Below are 21,931 nucleotides of genomic sequence, written 5' to 3' on the forward strand. Positions count from 1 at the left end.
ACCTTTCCCTAAGTACCTTTTAGTGCCAGTTGACACTGTGGAGGGTCAGAAGGGGGTGCTGGGCACAGATGGGGGTGCTGGTTCAGGAGATCCGATTGCAGGCTCCTCTCTCCTCGCTCCCGGACACAGAAAGGAGGAGGAGAGGAGAGCTGCAATAACTTGAACCTCCCGCCCGCCCTGCAGCCAATCAGAAGCGATCCTGAGAGGTGATGTCACCATCACCTCTCAGGATCGCAGGATGGTGATTGGTGGTGTATTATCACACCACCAATCACCATCCTGTTCTGGGTTATCGGGTAACCAGAGACCCAAATAACCAGGAAATGCAGCAAACCGCAGGTCTGAATTGACCTGCGGTTTGCCTCGATCGCCGAGACGGGGGGTCCCAGGACCCCCCCCCCCCCCCGCATTGTCCCAGGGTGCCTGCTGATTGATTTCAGCAGGCACCCAGTTCTGATCACCGCCCGCCACACAGCGGTGATCTGAAATACACATGACGTACCGGTACGTCATGTGTCCTTAAGTACCGGGATATCATGACGTACCAGTACATCATGTGTCCCCAACAGGTTAAAGTGGTTGTACATAATTAGAAAACATGTCTGCTTACTTCAGAAAACAGTAGTACACCTGTCCATAGGTTGTGTGAGGTATCATAGCTCACTAGTATTCAAGTCAATAGGGCTGTGCTGTAAATACATATAAATGTATGATAACTGGGGGTGAAGCTACTGAAAGCCCACCATTCACAAGAACGGGGGTCCCCTACCCTATGTGAATAGAGAGGTGGTCCATATGCAAGATCACATCTCTATTCATTTCTATGGGACAGCCAACTACTGTCTATTGCTTTCTAGGTCACTCTCATAGAAAGGAATGGAGTGGTGATTACAAATGTGTAGCACAGCTCCATTCACACAAGGCCCGGAAAGAACTGCAATTAAGATCAACAGCTGATTCAATAACAGATCAAGCTGTACGGATCAGGCGGATCAATGGCAGAAGTAATCACTGTGCAAAGTGACCGGTTTGACTTTGGGCCAAACCCTAAGGGCTTTATTCCAGTGCCCCCTGGTTTTCACCTTTTACCCCTATATAAAGATCTGGTCTTAGCCGCAGGGGGGAGACCGGACTGCTACTTCCTGGGATGGTCCCGGTACACTTGGCAGCTGACCTGCAAGGAAACAGACTCTGGTGCAAGGCACCAGCAATCTTTGCAAACAATATAGAACATTGTTCAGACACACAAACAGGATACAGGATCAGGGACAGAGCCACATAGCCAGGAACCCATGCACATCAGGATACAAGGAATAAGAACATAATCAGACAACAATAATACATTGCTTAGAACCCATGCGGAACCAATGCATGGAACACACAGACAGATCTGGAAAAACAAAGACATAGTAATATAGAAACGTTGTACATAGCCTGGAACCCATGCAGAATGGGGAACATGGCATTCCCAGACAGGGACATTAGGACAGGAAGACATTGAAGAATAACCAGGCTGACCACACAAGTCAGGGACATACATCAAACAGGTTTAAATAGCCAGACACAGGAAACACACAATTCACAGGGTACATACAGTTCACACTATAGAAGACAGTAGCCAGCACGCACCACACAAGCAACCAGCATACACTGGAAGGTAAACCACAGCCGGTATGCAACACACAAGCAACTCGCATACACGGGAATCGCAACCGCCGCCAGTATGCACGTGCACAGGCAGGCAGTCTACACAGCAACAGAGTGTCACAGTAAACTGCACATCATTACATACACAAGGAGCACAATATTCACAGGAAAGAGTTCACACACTAAGAAAGGCCACAGCCAACACGCACCACCCAAGCAACCAGTATACATGGGTAACAGCCTACAGCCAGTACGCAGGTCAGCAGCCAGTCAGCCTACATGCCAACACAGTGTCACAGTGAATCGCACTGTGACATCCAGCGTGCAAAAAAAATTTCCACTAAAAAATGTTCTCTCAAATAGAAACCTAAGGCCTCTTTCACACGGGCGTCATGTTTTTTTGCCCAGATAAGATGCGGGTGTGTTGTGGGAAAATGCGCGATTTTTCCGCGCGAGTGCAAAACATTGTAATGCGTTTTGCACGCGCGTGAGAAAAATTGCCATGTTTGGTACCCAGACCCGAACCCGGACTTCTTCACAGAAGTTCGGGTTTGGGTTAGGTGTTGTGTAGATTGTATTATTTTCCCTTATAACATGGTTAGAAGGGAAAATAATAGCATTCTTAATACAGAATGCATAATACAATAGGGCTGGAGGGGTTAAAAAAAATATATATATATTTAACTCATATATATATATTTAATAGCATTCTTAATACAGAGTGCATAGTACAATAGGGCTGGAGGGGTTAAAAAAAAAAATATATATATTTAACTCACCTTAATCCACTTGATCGCGCAGCCGGCATCTCTTCTGTCTTCTTCTTTGCTGTGCACAGGAATAGGACCTTTGATGACGTCACTGTGCTCATCACATGGTTCAATCACATGGTTCATCACCATGGTGAGGGACCATGTGATTGGATCATGTGATGTGACGTCACCACAGGTCCTTAGCCGGCATCTCAACATTACAGAAGAAGACAGAGATCCAACTACGCGATCAAGTGGACTCGGTGAGTTAATTTTTATTTTTATTTTTAACCCCTCCATCACTATTGTACTATGCATTCTGTATTCAGAATGCTATTATTTTCCCTTATAACTATGTTATAAGGGAAAATAATACAGATCGGGTCCCCAGCCCGTCACCTAGCAACCATGCGTGAAAATCGCACCGCATCCGCACTTGCTTGCGGATGCTTGCGATTTTCACGCGGCCCCATTCACTTCTATGGGGCCTGCGTTGCGTGGAAAACGCAGAATATAGAGCTTGCTGCGATTTTCACTCAACGCACAAGTGATGCGTGAAAATCACTGCTCATGTGCACAGCCCCATAGAAGTGAATGGGTCCGGATTCAGTGTGGGTGCAATGTGTTCAACTCACGCATTGTACCCGTGCGGAATACTCGCCCGTGTAAAAGGGGCCTAATGGATACTCAATGGGATCTGTTAGGCTCCATTTCTGTCAATTATGTGCCAGATCCGGCACCTCCGTTATTTTCATTCTTATGCTCCTATAATGGTGCAGAAGAATAGAAATAGATACGAAAGCAGCCTTACAGAAAGTTATCTCCATTTAAAAATACATTGATAATCAAAAGATTTATTTTCAGCGCAGTAAATCTTACTTGTCTGATAGCCCACCAAATATTATGGATCCAACCAGCACTCCTGCCATGAAAATGGATTGAGCGAGCTGCCTCATTTTCTTCTGATTACAGACCAAATCCCACTGTAAAAAATAGAAGAATGTAAATAAGATAACATGTTGCCATTTTTCCTCACGAATCACACTCAGTTACTTTCAGTCACCCTCATCACTTCCAGTGTCTTTTTATTCTCTGGTTGACTGGTAGACCTCAAACACTATATTTTACAGAACCATTAATAAGGTAGAATATCACTAAAGCTAAATAATTTGAAGGGTCTAATGGGTTGATTAGACATCCCAAACACATGCATTCATCGACTGTATCCTATTAGTGGTCAAACCATGTATTACAATAGTCCCAGTCTAAGGCTACTTTGACACTCGCGTTTGGTGGGGATCCGTCATGGATCTGCACAGACGGATCCGTTCATATAATACAACCGTCTGCATCCGTTCAGATTATCTTTAACATAGCCAAGACCATCTTGAACACTATTGAAAGTCAATGGATGACGGATCCGTTTTCTATTGTGCCAGATTGTGTCAACCAGGCCAAAAAGGCAAAATAGTCGCCCAGTCATGGAGTGGGGAGGGTGGGAACAACATGAGAAGTCCACAGAGTGGCCCAATGACAGAGTGTTGAGGGGGCAGCAGCATGAGGAGACCACAGAGTGGCTCAGTGACATAGTGTTGAGGTGGCAGCAGCATGAGGAGACCACAGAGTGGCCCAGTGACAGAGTGGTGAGGTGGCAGCAGCATGAGGAGACCACAGAGTGGACCAGTGACAGAGTAGTGAGGTGGCAGCAGCACGAATAGACCACAGAGTGGCTCAGTGACAGAGTGGTGAGGTGGAAGTAGCATGAGGAGACCACAGAGTGGTGAGGTGGCAGCAGCATAAGGAGACCACAGAGTGGCCCAGTGACAGATTGTTGAGTTGTCAGAAGCATGAGGAGACCACAGAGTTGCCCAGTGACAGGTTGTTGAGGTAGCTGCAGCATGAGGAGACCATAGAGCTGTGAAGTGGCAGCAGCATGAGGAGACCACAGAGTGGTAAGGTGGCAGCAGCATGAGAAGACCATAGATAGGCTGAGTGACAGAGTGGGGAAGTGGAAGCAGCATGAGGAGACTGCAGAGTGGCTCAGTGACATAGTGGGGAGGTGTGGGGGGGCAATACCAGCACCAGCTGAAGATGGTGGGTGGCAGTAAGAGTACCTGGCAGCAGGTGTGGCATCAGGCGGATGGCAGCATCAGAATACTGAAAACTGTGTTTGAAAATCCTGTCTGATCCTCGCCTGATTCATCTTCTCAAACATCAGTTTCTCCACATTTTGGGTGGACAGGCGAGTTTTCCTTGGGGTAACTATTGCCCCCGCTGCACTAAACATCTGCTCTGATGCCACACTGCTGGCTGGGCAGAAACTGCTCATCAGCAACTCTAGACTTAAGTTGCTGCTGATGGTACTGCTCCTGCCCCCCAACCCTCCCAGCAGCCATGGCAGTGGAACATGAGCACAGAGGGCCCCCCCGGTCAGACCTGCATGAGGATGGGCGATGGCGCATGTAGACAGCGGCCAACTGAGTACCTATAAGACGCACTTTTTTCCCCCCAAAAGTGGGGGGAAAATAGCAGTGCATCTTATGGGGCGAATGCTGCTGATTTTGCTGTATTTTCAGCTGTGAGGGAGGAGGGGCTGGGGGCCGGCATCTGCTTTTATAATGACAGCGGGGCATGTGCAGTGACTGTATTCTACTACACCCTCTCACGGGTGTAAAAAAGGCTCCCATTTTCGACCGGTAGCGAGGGTCTAACATGGCGGAGAGCCAGTAATCATCCCTCTGCCAAATGGTGACAATTCGGCTGTCACTACGCAAGCAACTGAGCAAGCATCGGGCCATTTGCGTAAGTGACTCGGAGGGACTCCCTGCCTCCATCTCCACGGCATACTGTCATGGTGTGTCTGGGTGATCTGCCTCTTCTTCCTCATTGCCCTTTAGCTCCTCTGGCTGCTCCAGCTTCTCCTCTCCTGTCACCTGTATAGAAAAACCAGCCATTTCTCTATGCATTGCTTGAGCTCGAATGTCATCCTACTCCTCTTGTTCAGCCCCCACAGGGCTCATGTGGCCATGAGATATAGTCACCACGTCTCCTGTCCCCTGACCTGCCACATTTAGCAGCATCTGTTCCAGGACATGAATCAGTGGAATGATGTTGTTCATCCCGTAGTCCTGTTGACTGACAAATAAAGTGGCCTACTCAAAGGGCCCGAGCAAACGGCAGGTGTCACGCATGAGCTGCCACTGGCTAACATCGAAGTTACACAGGGGAGTACCTCTGTTGGCCTGTATCATCAAGAAATCATTTATGGCCTTTCTCTGTTCATATAATCGGTCCAACATATGGAGGGTGGAATTCTAAAGGGTGGAAACATTGCATATCAGCCTATGTTGGGGGAAGCCGTTCTGCCACTGCAGCTCAAGGAGGGTGTGCTTAGCAGTGCACGAGTAGCTGAAGTGCATGCAAAGTTTTCTGGCCATTTTCAGGGTGTCTTGCAGATGCGTGGTAGACTTCAGAAACCACTTTACAACCAGATTGAACAGGGCGCATGGCTCAGCCCTCCTTGACACAGCGCTGACACCATGTTCTTCCCATTGTTGGTCACCATGGTTCCGATTTTGAGTTGTCGAGGAGAAAGCCAGGATTTGATTTCTTGATGAACGACGTGGAGCAATTCCTCCCCTGTGTGACTCTGTTTGCCCAGGCAAACTAGTTGCAGAACAGCCTGACACTGCCGTGCCCTGCACATGTGGTATGCTGGAGGAGCACCATGAATTGTCCCTGCAGTCAAGGCTGAGGACATGGTGGAGAATTTGGAGGCGGATATTGTCGCAGTACCAATGGCGTGAGAATGTGGAGGCGGAAGCAGCGTCACCTGGCCAAGTTGGTGGTGTGGCTGGGCAGGAACCACATTTACACAGTGGGCAATAAAGAACATATATTGCCCTTGACCGTAGTTACAGCTCAACACCTCGGAGCTGACATGCACTTTGGCAGACACTAACAGGCTCAAGGACTGGCCCACCTTCTGTTCTACATATGTATGCAGGGCTATTACTGCCTTTTTCGCAAAGAAATGATGGCTTTGAACTCTCGACCTCGGCTCCGCAAAAGCCATCAGTCTGAAAATACAGAGTTCACCACTTGGAAAGGGAGGGACTGCAGCACCAGCAACTTGGCCAAGAGCACGTTCAGCTTCTGAGCCGTTGGATGAGTGCACGCATACTGTTGTATCTTGGCAATCGCTTCAGTGATCGATTGCTGATGGAATGACTGACGAGGAGTGCAAGGATGAGGAGCAGGAGCATCAGGACCAGCAGATGATGGAAAGGTTAGAAAGCTCCCTTCGGCTGAGGTGGTGGAGCCTTGACTGCAGGAAATTGGGTGCGTGCCACTGGGTGATGCAGCTGTTCCTACAGCAGGCTGGACCACCTCCTCAGAGCCACGGTTCTCCCAGGCCACTTTATGCTGCATATGTTGACGCAGGGCAGTGGTGCCAACATTGACACCCTGGCCACGCTTCACCTTCTGACCACAAATTTGGCAAATGGCCATGTTCACCTGCTCTGGCGGCTTAACAAAAATTGCCACACCTCATAGTATGGCAGTTTCCTTCCAACACTTCCTGCTGACTGCCTTCTACCGCTGCCTCTGTGAACCCCTGTACCGCTACTTTCCGGGCAGGTAGGCTCCTGCGAAGTGGGTGGTCTACCCCAGGCACATTTGGCTCCCAACCTCCCACTACTGACTCACGGCCACATTACCACCTTGCTGGCTCAGCCGGTGCCTCCTGCGTAAGCTGCCATCTTCTTCTCTTGATGATGATGATGAAGCCCCTTCTTCACACGACTCCCAAGAGCGATCAGCTACATAATCATCATCCGCTACTGTCTGCACATCACTGATGTCCCCATCAGCTGTCTCAGTGCCAGGAGCCTGACCGCTTACAACACCTTCTCCTATGCGACTTTCATCACCACTACTTGTCCATCTACCGGAGGAAGTGGCGGATGTCTCCTCCAGATCTTGGTTGGGCAGTAGCTGCTGACTGCCCTCTAGTAGCTCGTCCACGCTAGTGTTGGTCGAGCACCAAAGTGCTCGGGTGCTCGAGTAGAACACCTCGGGATGCTCGGGTGCTCTACCGAGCACCCGAACACAATGGAAATCAATGGGAGAACCCGAGCATTAAACCAGGCACCCCCTTCTCTGAAGAGGAGAGGGTGTCTGGTTCACATGAAAAGGTCAGAAATTGATAGAAACATCACTGAAATGGTTCGGGAACAGCATGGGGAGGATGTCTGGATGCATCTTGGACTCCCAGGTCGCTGCTGGGAACGATGTTGTTCGAGTAGTACGCCAATTTTACAGACTGACAATAATACGCACCAAACCGAAGATAAAATCGATTTTAGAGGAAAAATTGTTATGAAAACATTATTACTTGTATATAAAGTGCAAGTGCTGCCAAAAATTAAAAGGAAGAGGCACACCAATACAACCTGTATATCACATAAAGAAGGGGCTCATTCACATTGTGGTACAATTGTTCAGGTAGTGGGACTCCTACACTCATAAAGCCTATGCACTAAGTGAAAGAGCTGCCGAAAATTACAAGGAATCGGCACAACAATACACCCTTTATTACACATAAAGGAGGGTATCATACACACCCTTAAAAAATTATGATTGATGGCCTGCTGGTGACCCTCAAAAACGATTGGAGCAAGGGCCTGCTGATCTGACCATCTAAAACATTATAGGCGAAGGCCTGCTGCTGAGCTGACCATCTAAAACATTAGGGGCGAGTGCCTGCTGCTGATCTGACCATCTAAAACATTAGGGGTGAGGGCCTGCTGCTGATGTGACCATCTAAAACATTAGGGGTGAGGGTCTGCTGTTGAGCTGACCCTCTAAAACATTAGGGGTGAGGGCCTGCTGCTGAGCTGACCCTCAAAAACATTAGGGGGCGGGTGCTTGCTGCTGATCTGACCATCAAAAACATTAGGGGCGAGTGCCTGCGGCTGATCTGACCTTCTAAAACATTAGGGGTGAGGGTCTACTGCTGAACTGACCCTCTAAAGCATTAGGGGCGAGTGCCTGCTGGTGATCTGACCATCTAAAACATTAGGGGAGAGTGCCTGCTGGTGATCTGACCATCTAAAACATTACGGATGAGGGCCTGCTGCTGAGCTGACCCTCTAAAACATTAGGAGTAAGGGCAGCCTTATAGGCATGTTGATATGATGGAGGAGGAAGACGAGAAAAGAGAGATTGAACCAAATACCCTTTTTAGTGGTGGAAGGGGTGCATGGCAATACAGTGTATTCAATACACCATAAAAGCCACATTTAAAGTGCCTTTATTTTCAGCCGCTTTCCTCTTGTGGGGTAGAGAAGTCAGGGGCAATCCAGGCCTTGTTCAGTCAACCGGTCAGCATTTTCAGTTGACAGGCGGATGCGATTATCAGTTATTATGCCCCCAGCAGCACTAAATAAACGCTCTGACAAAACGGGCCAGCACCTCCAGTTCGTGCCAGCTTAAACACCCAATAGTTGTAAGATAACTGAGGACGCTGACATGGTCTGCTATGTACTCCTTCACCATCTTCCAAAAATGTTCCCTCCTTGTGACACTAGGCCCCACATCAGGTTGAGGGTGCTGGCGGGGTGTCATAAAACTGTCCAAGGCCTTGGACAGTGATGCCCTGCCTCTGTTGGAACTGCTGTGTGTTCCTCTTGTCTCCCCTCCCTGGTTGGCCAAGGAATTACGTACTGTGCAGCCAGCGTTGTCAGCTGGAAATTTTTGGAGCAATTTTTCCACAAGGACCTTCTGGTATTGGACCATTTTGCTTGTCTTCTCCACCACAGAAATGAGAGATGAGAAGTTCTCTTTGTAGCTGGGGTCGAGAAGGGTGAACAATCAGTAATCGGTGTTGGCCAAAATGCGTACAACGCGAGGGTCACGGGAAAGGCAGCCTAACATAAAGTCAGCCATGTGTGCCAGAGTCCCAACAGACAAGACTTCGCTGTCCTCATCAGGAGGATGACTCTCAATCTCTTTATCCTCTTCCTCCTCTTCTACTCATCCATGCTGAACAGATGGAATAAAACTTCCATGGGTACTACCCTCTGTAGCAGAGGCAACCATCTCCTGCTCCTCCTCCTTCTCCTCCTCCTCATCATCCAATTTGCACTGAGAAGACGAACTGAGGGTGGTCTGGCTATCACCCTGTGTACTGTCTTCCTCCATTTCCACCTCTTCCACATACAAAGCATCCACCTTAATTGTGAGCAGCGAGCGTTTGAGTAGACACAGAAGTGGGATGGTTACGCTGATAATAGCGTTATCGCCACTCATCATCTGTGTTGATTCCTCAAAGTTGCATGCCCACTCGTGGCTTGTGAATAGCGAAAGCTGACTGGAAAGGCAACAGCTATTTTGCAGCTGGTATTCCACTACTGCCCTCTGCAGCTCACAAAGCCGGGCCAACATGTGGAATGTAGAGTTCCAGCGTGTGCTCACGTCGCACAACAGTCAGTGAGCTGGCAACTCCAAGCACTGCTGCAGCGTTGCCAGACCGGCAGAATCTGTCGATGACTTTTGGAAATGGGCACACACGCGGCGCACCTTCACCAGTAGCTCAGGCAAATTGGGGTAGGTTTTGAGAAACCGCTGAACCACTAGGTTGAACACGTGGGCTAGGCATGGTATGTGTGTGAGCTTGCCGAGCTCCAAAGCCGCCACCAAGTTACAACCATTATTAGACACAACCATGCCTGTAAGTTGAGTGGCGAGAGCCACAGCTCAGTCTGGTCCCTGATACTCTTCCCCACTGTAGTGCTACATTGCTTCCAGCTACTGATTGATGTCTGACTGGTGCTGCAAAATGATAATTCAGAGGTGGAAGTGGAGGAGGAGGCAGAGGAGGAGAAGGGGGGGTTGCAGCCACTAACGTAGGTGGTGGCGGAAACCCTGATGGAAGTAGGACCCACAATCCTTAGCGTCAGTAGCACCTTTGCCATCCCAGGGTACGACTTGCTACCGGCTTACACAACATTCACCCAGTATGCCGTCAGGGAAATGTAGCATCCATGGCCAAAAGCACTTGTCCATGTGTCAGTCATTAAGTGGACCTTCCCAATACCTGCATTGGTCAGGGCACAGCGGATGTTACGGGACACATGCTGGTTTAAGGCTGGGACTGCACACCGTGAAAAATATTGTCGGCTGGAGACAGAGTACTGCGGGACAGCTGCTGCCATCAGGCTGTGGAAAGCCTCAGTGTCCACAATCCTAAATGGCAACATTTCCAGGGCCAGCAATTTGGAAAGGTGCGCATTTAGTGCTATGGTCTGTGGGTGGGTGGCTGTGTATTTGCGCTTTCGTTCAAAGGCCTGGGATAAAGACATTTGTATCCTGCGTTGGGAATCAAAAGTGGATGTGCAAGCTGATGGTGCTTGTGAAGGTCCAGTTGCATAGCGGGAGGCATTTGGGCCTGCGTCTTGGACAGTGGATTGGCCAGCACGTAACACAGGGGAAGAGGAGGCAGTGGTGTGACCCCCAGACTCTAGTTGTGAACCCAGGCATTCAGCCCACCTATTAGGGTGCTTTGATGCCATGTGGCGGATCATGCTGGTGGTGGTGAGGTTGCTAGTGTTCACACCCCTGCTCAGTTTGGTACAACACAGGTTGAAAATGACAATTCTTTTATCGTCCGCACTTTCCTCAAAAAAGCGCCAGACTGCAGAGCACCTACCACTTGGCAAGGGAGATTGCCACAAGGGGGTGCTCCGGGGAACAGTTGCGGGCCTTTTTGGTGTGACCCGCCTTCTTCCTTTTGCCACCCTACTGCCTCTTCCAGCCTGGTGCGGTGCTGCAGATCCCTCCCCCTCTGTACTGCTGTCCTCGCTCGTCTTGCCACCTTCACAGGTTGGGTCAGTGACTTCTTCTTCCAGCACCTACTCTTCCATTTCCTCACTCTTGTCATCCTCCTGACTTTTTGACCTAACAACCTCAGTCATTGACAACTGTGTCTCATCCTCATCATAAACCTCTTGAGACACTAATTGCGGTTGAATTATTGGCAACTGTGTCTCATCATCATCATCCACCTCGTGAAACACTAATAGTCATTCCCCACCGTCATCTTCACCTGACTGTGGATGCTCCAGAGTTCGGGAATCAGGGCACAAGATCTCCTCATGTCCCTCTTCAAGCGGGGTTGGCGAGAGGTGCAAATTAAGGAATGGTGATGAAAACAGCTCCTCGGAATATCCGAGTGTGGGATCACTTGTTTGCCAAGATTCTCCATGGTGGGTGCAAGGAGTATCAGGGTGAGGATTCTGTTGACCAGACTCTTGGCTACTGAGACTGGACTTTGTGGAAGACAGGGTGTTGCTTAACCCACTGTAAGCATTATCTGCTGAAATCCAACTAACCACCTGGTCGCACTGGTGTGACTTCGAGTGGTGTCCTGCACCACCCTGCAAACTGGGACATGAAGCTAGGTATCGTGGATGAGTGTGTTTCTTGTGCTCTGGCAGCAGGCACAGTTTCACCGCGCCCAGGGCCACGGCCTCTGTGAGCACCATCAGCAGCACGGCCACTTCTCTGTCCCTTACTGCTCGCCTTGCTCATAATAAATGGTATATATGCTTGCAAGTATGTCACACGTACAGCAGCGCAGGTTTTGTAAGTGTATGTGCAAATAAAGTACACAGAATGTCACAGATATTTTAGGATGCGCACATGTTAAACAGGGGGTATAGTGCAAGTAAGGTCCATGTCACCACCACCTAATAAAAAATTACACTGAATGAATATCACTGATTTTTAGTATGCGCACACGTTATAAATGACAGGGGTACGGGTTACCTCCTGCTCGACCCCCAATCCCCCCGACCCAAATTTGCTACGCTAAACCTCACTCCCCACCTGGACCCAAGTAACTTACCCCCACCCTTCTCTTCCGGACTTTCACCTTAAGAACCACACAGACACCAGGCTGGAATTGATTGGCCACAGCAGCCGTTTATTAAACAATACAACATGTAAGATATACTGTATATAACAGTATATCACAATATATTTAACAATAATTATATATATATATATATATATAACCGATTTATTGTAATGGGGAGGTCCTTGAAGCCCCAAAATCCCAAAAATTTCCCCGCTGGGGTGCCACCTTGCTCCCAGGCGTTCCCACCAGCTCCGAAGCACCACTGAATGGTCCCCCAACACTTCGGCCCAAACTGGGAGTCCAGCCCCACCGAGGAGCCCTCCCATCCTCATTACCATAGAACAACAAGGACCTCCCCCCGCAGCAGCTGCCGTGACAATTGTACCCTCGAACCAACTTAACCCCGTACTTTACCACCCACCTCACCTGACTGCACCCATGACTATAATAAAGATAAATTTGCCTCGTACCAATAACGGGCGGTCGGGACAAAATGGCCCCTTTCTCCCCCCAATGCTACCTATTTAACCCCTTAACCCCACCCCCCACATTCAACCTAACCAATCCCTGATCCCCCCCCAACTCCAGCCTCCCCCCCACCAACTCCCAGCCGAGTGGGAAAGAAGCGGAAAGGGGAGGAGAGGAGACACGGCCACGGAAACAAGGGGTCTTCCTGAACCCGACCCCCCGCCATGTCGGCCTCCCCCTAAGGCTCCACCTCTAGTCCGGCTGCATCTTGACGAGGGTACGGGTTACCTCCTGCTCGACCCCCAATCCCCCCAACCCAAATTTCCTATGCTAAACCTCACTCCCCACCTGGACCCAAGTAACTTCCCCCCACCCTACTCTTCTGTACTTTCACCTTAAGAACCACACAGAGACCAGGCTGGAATTGATTGGCCACAGCAGCCGTTTATTAAACAATACAACATGTAAGATATATATAACAGTATATCACAATATATATAGCACCACTGAATGGCCCCCCAACACTTCAGCCCAAACTGGGAGCCCTCCCATCCTCATCATCATAGAACAACACCGACTTCAAGGACCTCCCCCGTCACAGACCCGCAGACTTGACCCCTCAAGACTGCGCGTCCCTCCACACACCAAGCACAATCTCAATGCCGTCTTGCAGCGCCAAGCTCCACATGTCGATTCCTACTCCATTCAGATGCACACCATCTGCCCTCCAGAAGGCACCCACTCTGTTCTCCAGCTATCTATGTCTCACCACCACTGCCCCATTCTTAGCCATAAACTGACCCATCGCTCAGTTCAACTTCACCCTTGCTCTATTCACTCCCTCAACCGAACGGGCCTTCCTCCAAACCTTCCTCAGAACAATATCCGACCACACTGTTATCAACTAAGGAAACAGGGCCCATAATCTCAACAAATCAAATTTCATATCACCCAAGATCTCCCGCAATGGCCATGCTGCCAAGTCGTTGCCGCCCACATGCAGCACCAAGATATCCAGCGCCCTATCCAATCTGACAAATAGGTGTATATCCGGCAGCACCCCACTCCATACCATGCCCCTTCGCCCTAACCACCTTACCACCGCCTCTGACCGCGGGAAACCAAGTTGCTCACCGTCCGGCCGAACTGCTGCCCGGGCGGCTCTCCAGAAAACATACGAATGCCCCAGTATCCATACCAGTGCAGGCACCGCACCTGAAACGAGAAAATCAAACTAAACAATACAACCTCACCTAACTCGTGCTAACCTTACAATACCCACAACACCTTACCCCACGGCCCTTGTAGTTACAAACGATTGACCTGGACATACGACCTAAAACGGACCGACTCCCAGCGACCTATACTTTTTATTACATCGTCCCCTAAACCCCACCGAGCCGCCTCGGTGGCTGCTCCGATCCAAAATGAGTGGCTGGAATACCCCACCCCTTTTAAACTCAACCTAACCAGACATCTGTCAAAAACAGCAGTAAATTGGAACCGTGACAAAATGGAGCCACCTGCATGCACTAAAAATGGACGACCCCTTAACTCAACTGACCCATAATCCCGCATACAACAAACCGGGCACATTGAGCAGCCCGGTACACTGAACAACACCACTCTCTTCCCTCTTCCTTACACATCTGTTTTCGATCGCCGAATAACAAATTCCACCCGATCTTGACACAGCTCTACGTCCGATCTAAGCAAAACTCCCACCTGCCGGGTTGTCAGACAAACCAATTGCCCCAACCGCAATGCCCCAAAAAACGCCAACAAAAAGGCCAACTTAAACAACCACCTCTCCCCTTTTGAACTACAAACCCGCCGTAACTGTTCCTCCAGCTTTAACAGCAACTCAAATGATACTGGATGCCTACCATCCACCCACACCCCCAACCGCCACCAACCCTTCAAAGCTCTGGTGACTAAAAAAGATTTGGTAACGTCCCCCATCTTCCGCAACTTAAAACCAAATGCCAACTCTGCCATGTACCGGTTAATCTTCGCCACCGACCAGCCTTCATCCTTGCAATGCCCCAAAAAAACGACAGTAACGACACCTCCCCATCTTCAATCCCGCCTCCCAAACTACTACACTACTCCTCCCAACATTTCCATGCTGGTAGATATGTTGCCCACGTACTGGGCGCCAAGGAAGCCTGTACGAGCCTTGCTATCGTTCCTCCAGAACCTCCCACCACCCGCTCGGACACTCCTTCCCTACCTATTCTACTTGCGGGGCCAGCTGCCGGAAACGATCCCACTGTGAACGAGAAAGAGCTTCAGCGATTTTGTTATTCACACCTGGTACATGCACCGCCACCACCCAAGCATTCAGTGCCAAACACTCTAACACCAATCACTGAAGCAATTGTACTACCAACGGCGATGACACCGATAGCCCATTTATCGCCTGCACCACACCTAAGTTGTCACAGTGGAACCGCACCTTCTTATCCCGAAAAGCCTCCCCCCACAGCAAAACAGCCAAGACAATGGAAAAAGTTCTAGCAAAGCCAGGTTCCGCAACCAACCTTTCTCAGCCCAACCTTTCGGCCAACTCCCTGCACACCACTGGCCTCCCCAGTAAGCCCCAAATCCCCCACTCCCTGCAGCATCCATAAACAATTCACAATCAAATGCATTCACCACCTCATCCATAAACAGCGAGCGACCGTTGAACCGCTCCAAAAATTAACTCCAAACCTGCAAGTCCGCTCGCAACTCCCTCCCCAAACGAATGTAATGATGTGGTGAAGTCACGCCCGCCGTTGCCCCAACTAACCGTCTGCTAAACACCCTCCCCATAGGCATGATGCGGCATGCAAAGCTGAGCTTCCCCAAAAGGGACTGCAACTCCCGCAACTTAATTTTTCGCAACCGAGCTGCCCTCCCCACTTCTCCTTTCAAATCGTCCAACTTGTCCCGCGGCAGCCTACATTCCATTTTTTTGCGTGTCGATAACAATCCCCAGGAAGCTCAGCCCCACCGCCGGACCCACCGTCTTTTCTGTCGCCAACGGAACTCCAAACGCTGCAAATACCTGAAACAACAAATGTAACAACATAGTGCAAACGTTTGACTCCAGGGGGAAATCGTCTAGGTAATGCAAAGGAAATCGTCTAGGTAATGAATGATGGAATCACACCCAGTCGAATCAGCCACCACCCACTCCAAAAACGAACTAAACGTTTAGAAGTACGCGCATGACAGCGAACACCCCATTGGTAAACAACGCTCAACAAAAAAATACCCGTCCCAAAAACAGCCCAACAAGTGTAAACAGTCCAGATGTACCGGCAGCAACCCAAACGCCGCCTCAATGTCTGTCTTCGCCATTAACGCCCCCCTACCCAACTTCTCCACCCATGCCACCGCTGTGTCAAATGATGTATATACCACCGAACACAGGGCCGGATCAATACCATCATTGACAGACAAAACATTTGGGAAGGACAGATGATGATTAAGCCGAAACTTATTCGCCTCCTTTTTGGGAACCACCCTCAGCGGAGACACGCGTAAATTCTCAAACGGCGGAACAGCGAACGGACCCGCCATCCTGCCCAGCCCTACCTCCTTCCTAAGTTTCTCCGCCACCAAATCCAGATGTTCCCTGGCCGACCCTAAGTTCCTTTTTAACAAAACCGCCTCCCCTGGTATAAATGGGATTTGAAAACCCTGGGAAAAACCCTCCCGTAACAAAACCTCCGCCGTCCTGTTCGGATATCTACTTAGAAAGGGCTCCATCCTTTCCAAATTGACTGGCGTCTCCACCTTTGGAATTACCATCCCCCCCCTTTTTGCCTACGGCCTTTGAAACACCGCGATGCTCCATGGGATCCCCCGCAATTGGAACACTCTCTCTTAAATTTGCACTTGGCACCAAATCTGCAGTTCCGGTCGTTGAAGGAAAAACAAAAACCCTTCGCCGATGCGACTGATCCCGAAGATTGAGTCCCGCCCACGAATTCCCCACGATAGGACTGCGCCGGTCGCACAGGCGCCGTCACCTTCAACCACAGGGCTATGTCCTTGTGGTCCCACCTTATTTCCGGGCGTACCGCTTTCTGTTGATATTTCCACATACTACCCTTTCCATATGCGGTCCTTAATGTCCTGTTTCAAATGGGCCCCCAGCGGGCCCTCGAAACACATGTATACCTCCCCTTTTGCCCGGTCATCTAACCGTACCGCATTGACCTCCGCTGCTCCCCCTGCCTGCGTCTGCACTGATACCCCCGGACTAGCCGGCCCCTGGTCACCCCCTCGTGCCATATTGGGCCCCCTTGGGTCTCCCGCCACCCCCCAAGCCGGTAACAGGGATGCGCCCCCATACCCAAAGCCGCTAACAAACCCGCTAAACCCCCCAACAACTGCCCTACGCCTCTACCTAAATCCCTCTGGGATCCCTCTCCTCCTCCGTTACCCGCCCCTAACTGTGCTAAGGGTCCCCATGTGCACTCACCTGGCTGCCTGGGTGCTGTGACCCTTTCAGTCGAAGGTCCTGAATCCCGAAGTCCGGTCCTCAGCGTTGACGCCCCATGTGCCGTCCAGGACTGTGCTGTACTCTGCTCCCTGGTGCACTCCAGCCAGGAATGTTATGCTCTCCACCACAAGGTCTTTAGAGGGAGCGGAGCTTCTCCCAGACTGCCGTCCTGATGCTGGTGATGGAGGCCTGCTGCCTGGCTCCCCTTGGTTGGCAGCAGCCCCGTTCATCTCGATCATCTGACCGCGCTGGGGGGCCCCCCTTCCCCTGGACAACGGAAGGTGCCCGCCGTACCTGGTCCGGATCCAGTGCCTCGCGGGCTCTGCCTATCTGCTGGATTCCTCCCACGCCAGGGACCACAGTAAGGAGTTTTCTTGGCCTATCCCTTGCATGGAGGGTCCTCTGAGGACCGCCGGGGCGTCGGGGGCTGAGGCAAAGCTGTAGCCTGAGCCGCCCCCCCTAACAACTGCTGCAATTGCTCCTGGATGCAGCCTGGCCCCCGCACCTCCACCTCTGCTTTCAAGCGCTTGATGGCTTCCTCCAGCTCCATATCGCGCTGTACACTTTCCCGATTTTTTCCCAAAATGGCCCCTTTCTCTCCCCAATGCTACCTATTTAACCCCTTAACCCCACCCCCTACATTCAACCTAACCAATCCCTGATCCCCCCACCAACTCCAGCTCCCCCCCCACCAACTCCCAGCCGAGGGGGAAAGAAGAGGAAAGGGGAGGAGAGACGGCCACGGAAACAAGGGGTCTTCCTGAACCCGACCCCCCGTCATGTCGGCCTCCCCCTAAGGCTCCACCTCTAGTCCGGCCGCATCTGGAGGTATAGCGCAAGTAATGTCGCTGTCACCACCGCCTAATAAAACATTACACTGAATGAATGTCACTGATATTTAGAATGCGCACACGCTAAACAGGAGGTATAGCGCAAGTAATTTCGCTGTCATCACTGCCTAATAAAAAATTACACTGAATTCATGTCACTGATATTTAGGTTGCACAAATGTTATACAGGAGGTATAGCGCAAGTAATATCACTGTCACCACTGCCTAATAAAAAATTACACTGAATGATTGTGACTGATATTTAGGATGCGCAAACGTTATACAGGAGGTTTAGCGCAAGTAATGTCACTGTCACCAGCGGCTAATAAAAAATTAGACTGAATTAATGTCACTGATATTTAGGATGGGCAAATGTTATGTAGGAGATGTAGCGCAGGTAATGTCGCTGCCACCAGCAGCAAAAAAATTAGACTGAATGTCACTGATATTTCGGATACGCAAACGTTATACAGAAGATGTAGCGCAGGTAATATAACTGTCCACAGCAGACACCGTCTACAGAAAAAGTACACTGGATGTCACAGATATTTTTAGGCTGCGCACACGTTACACGTGAGATTTAGCGCATATAATGTCGCTGTCACCAGCGGCGAAAAAAATTACACTGAATGTCACTGATATTTCGGATGCGCTAATGTTATACTGGAGATGTAGCGCAGGTAACGTCGCTGCCACCAACAGCAAAAAAATTCGACTGAATGTAACTGATGTTTCGGATACGCAAACGTTATACAGGAGATGTAGCCCAGGTAATATAACTGTCCGCAGCGGACACCGTCTATAGAAAAAGTACATTGGATGTCACAGAAATTTTTAGGCTGCGCACATGTTACACAGGACATGTAGCGCAGATAATGTCGCTGTCTGCAGCAGCCAAACAATTGCAAGCTATTTAGCGCAGGTTGCGCTAAAAATATATATTGCTGCCAGATACAACTATAGTCCTTAAAAGGACTTTTGGGTCTATAACAAGTATAAAAGCTAAAAAAAATCCTATTTCAATTTCACTCCCTACACTATCTCTCCTTTCTGCTCTCCAGCTCTCCCTGACTAAGACTGAGCCGAACACGTGTCATTGGGTGCTATATAGAACTCGATGACGCGTTCTAGCCAGCCAATCACTGTATTGCCAGTAGCCAACATGGCTACATCATTACAGTGAATGGCAGTACTTACTTGCACGTTTATTGGTAGCGTAGCAGCCAACAAACTTGCGGAAAGGAGGCTGGAGCACACGCGGTATTCAGCGCTATGTGACTAGCATTGCATGTGCTCGAGTAAAATAAGTGTTCGGCTGAGCATGCTCGCCCAACACTATTCCTTGCTGAAAAGTAGAGTCAAGCCTACGGCATATAATACTTCTTTCACTGAGGGAACAGAAAATGACAGAGGCAGGTTCAGGATAGGTGGGGGCATAGGATCTGCTCCCGGATCATGCCCACTAAGCTTCGTGTCAGAGTAACACACCGACTCTTGGCTAGGGGTGTCTTATGTCTAGGGATGAGCGAACCCGAACTGTATAGTTCGGGTTCGTACCGAATTTTGGGGTGTCCGTGACACGGACCCGAACCCGAACATTTTCGTAAAAGTCCGGGTTCGGGTTCGGTGTTCGGCTCTTTCTTGGCGCTTTTTGAAAGGCTGCAAAGCAGCCAATCAACAAGCGTCATACTACTTGCCCCAAGAGGCCATCACAGCCATGCCTACTATTGGCATGGCTGTGATTGGCCAGTGCAGCATGTGACCCAGCCTCTATTTAAACTGGAGTCACGTAGCGCCGCACGTCACTCTGCTATGATCAGTATAGGGAGAGGTTGCAGCTGCGACGTTAGGGCGAGATTAGGCAGATTAACTCCTCCAAAAGACTTGATTCTGTGATCGATCTGCAGCTGTGGATCATTGAAGTGCTATTATTGACTTGCTCACTTTTTTGAGGCTGCCCAGAGCGTTTTTAGATCACTTTTTTTCAGGGGTGATCGGCGGCCATTTTGTGACTTGTGGTGCGCCAGCACAAGCTATCACCAAGTGTATTTAACCATCGATAGTGTGGTTATTTTGTGCTATATCCTACATCAGCTGCAGGCTGAGCCTGTGTCACCGAAGTGCATTTAACCATCAACAGTCTGGTTATTTTTTGGCCATATACTACATCAGCTGCAGGCTGAGCCTGTGTCACCGAAGTGCATTTAACCATCGACAGTCTGATTATTTTTTGGCCATATACTACATCTGGTGCAGGCTGAACCTGTGTCACCCAAGTGCATTTAACCATCAACAGTGTGGTTATTTTTTGGCCATATATTACATCAGGGGCAAGTTGAGCCTGTCACCCAACGCCTAAAAAATAGACCTGACATTTCTATTCAACCAAATCTGTACTGTTTTAGCTGGTCAAGTTATTTGAAGTGACCGTAAAAGCACACTTTTTTTCTGGGTTGAAAAACCATTCCCAAATTTGCCATTCTCAAAATAACTAGTTTCTGGTATTTGAGGCCTACTTGAAATCTATCCCAAAAAGAATATCTTACATTGAAGCTAGTGATAGTGTCATTCAGAAAAACCCAAGACACACGCTAGCGTGCTGATAGAAATCTGATTCTGTGATTAAACCTATACCTGTCACACAGCGCAAAAAAAAACAGGCCTCACATCTCTATTTAACCAAATCTCTACTGTTTTAGCTGGTCAAGTTATTTGTAGTGACCGTAAAAGCACACTTTTTTTTCTGGGTTGAAAAACCAATCCCAAATTTGCCATTCTCAAAATAACTAGTTTCTGGTATTTGAGGCCTACTTGAAATCTATCCCAAAAAGAATATCTTACATTGAAGCTAGTGATAGTGTCATTCAGAAAAACCTAAGACACACGCTAGTGTGCTGATAGAAATCTGATTCTGTGATTAAACCTATACCTGTCACACAGCGCAAAAAAAAACAGGCCTCACATCTCTATTTAACCAAATCTCTACTGTTTTAGCTGGTCAAGTTATTTGTAGTGACCGTAAAAGCACACTTTTTTTTCTGGGTTGAAAAACCATTCCCAAATTTGCCATTCTCAAAATAACTAGTTTCTGGTATTTGAGGCCTATTTGAAATCTATCCCAAAAAGAATATCTTACATTGAAGCTAGTGATAGTGTCATTCAGAAAAACCTAAGACACACGCTAGCGTGCTGATAGAAATCTGATTCTGTGATTAAACCTATACCTGTCACACAGCGCAAAAAAAAACAGGCCTCACATCTCTATTTAACCAAATCTCTACTGTTTTAGCTGGTCAAGTTATTTGTAGTGACCGTAAAAGCACACTTTTTTTTCTGGGTTGAAAAAACATTCCCAAATTTGCCATTCTCAAAATTGTGGTGAACGGGAACAATGAGGAAAACATCTAATAAGGGACGCGGACGTGGACATGGTCGTGGTGGTGTTAGTGGACCCTCTGGTGCTGGGAGAGGACGTGGCCGTTCTGCCACAGCCACACGTCCTAGTGAACCAACTACCTCAGGTCCCAGTAGCCAGCAGAATTTACAGCAATATTTGGTGGGGCCCAATGCCGTTCTAAGGATGGTAAGGCCTGAGCAGGTGCAGGCATTAGTCAATTGGGTGGCCGACAGTGGATCCAGCACGTTCACATTATCTCCCACCCAGTCTTCTGCAGAAAGCGCACAGATGGCGCATGAAAACCAAGCCCATCGGTCTGTCACATCACCCCCATGCATATCAGGGAAACTGTCTGAGCCTCAAGTTATGCAGCAGTCTCTTATGCTGTTTGAAGACTCTGCTGGCAGGGTTTCCCAA

General features: G+C 49.3%; 1 protein-coding gene across 1 annotated transcript in view; it reads right to left on the minus strand.

The window, feature by feature from the left end:
* The window catches only part of LOC120980869 (solute carrier family 22 member 6-B-like), a 127,292-nt gene that overhangs the window by 73,573 nt on the left and 31,788 nt on the right, over nt 1–21,931 (minus strand). Inside the window, exon 2 of the mRNA XM_040410221.1 lies at nt 3,279–3,382. Within this exon, the coding sequence (XP_040266155.1) occupies nt 3,279–3,382 (104 nt within the window). The remainder of the gene's footprint in view (nt 1–3,278; nt 3,383–21,931) is intronic.

This window comes from Bufo bufo, chromosome 10 (assembly GCF_905171765.1).
Source record: "Bufo bufo chromosome 10, aBufBuf1.1, whole genome shotgun sequence".
NCBI lineage: Eukaryota > Metazoa > Chordata > Amphibia > Anura > Bufonidae > Bufo > Bufo bufo.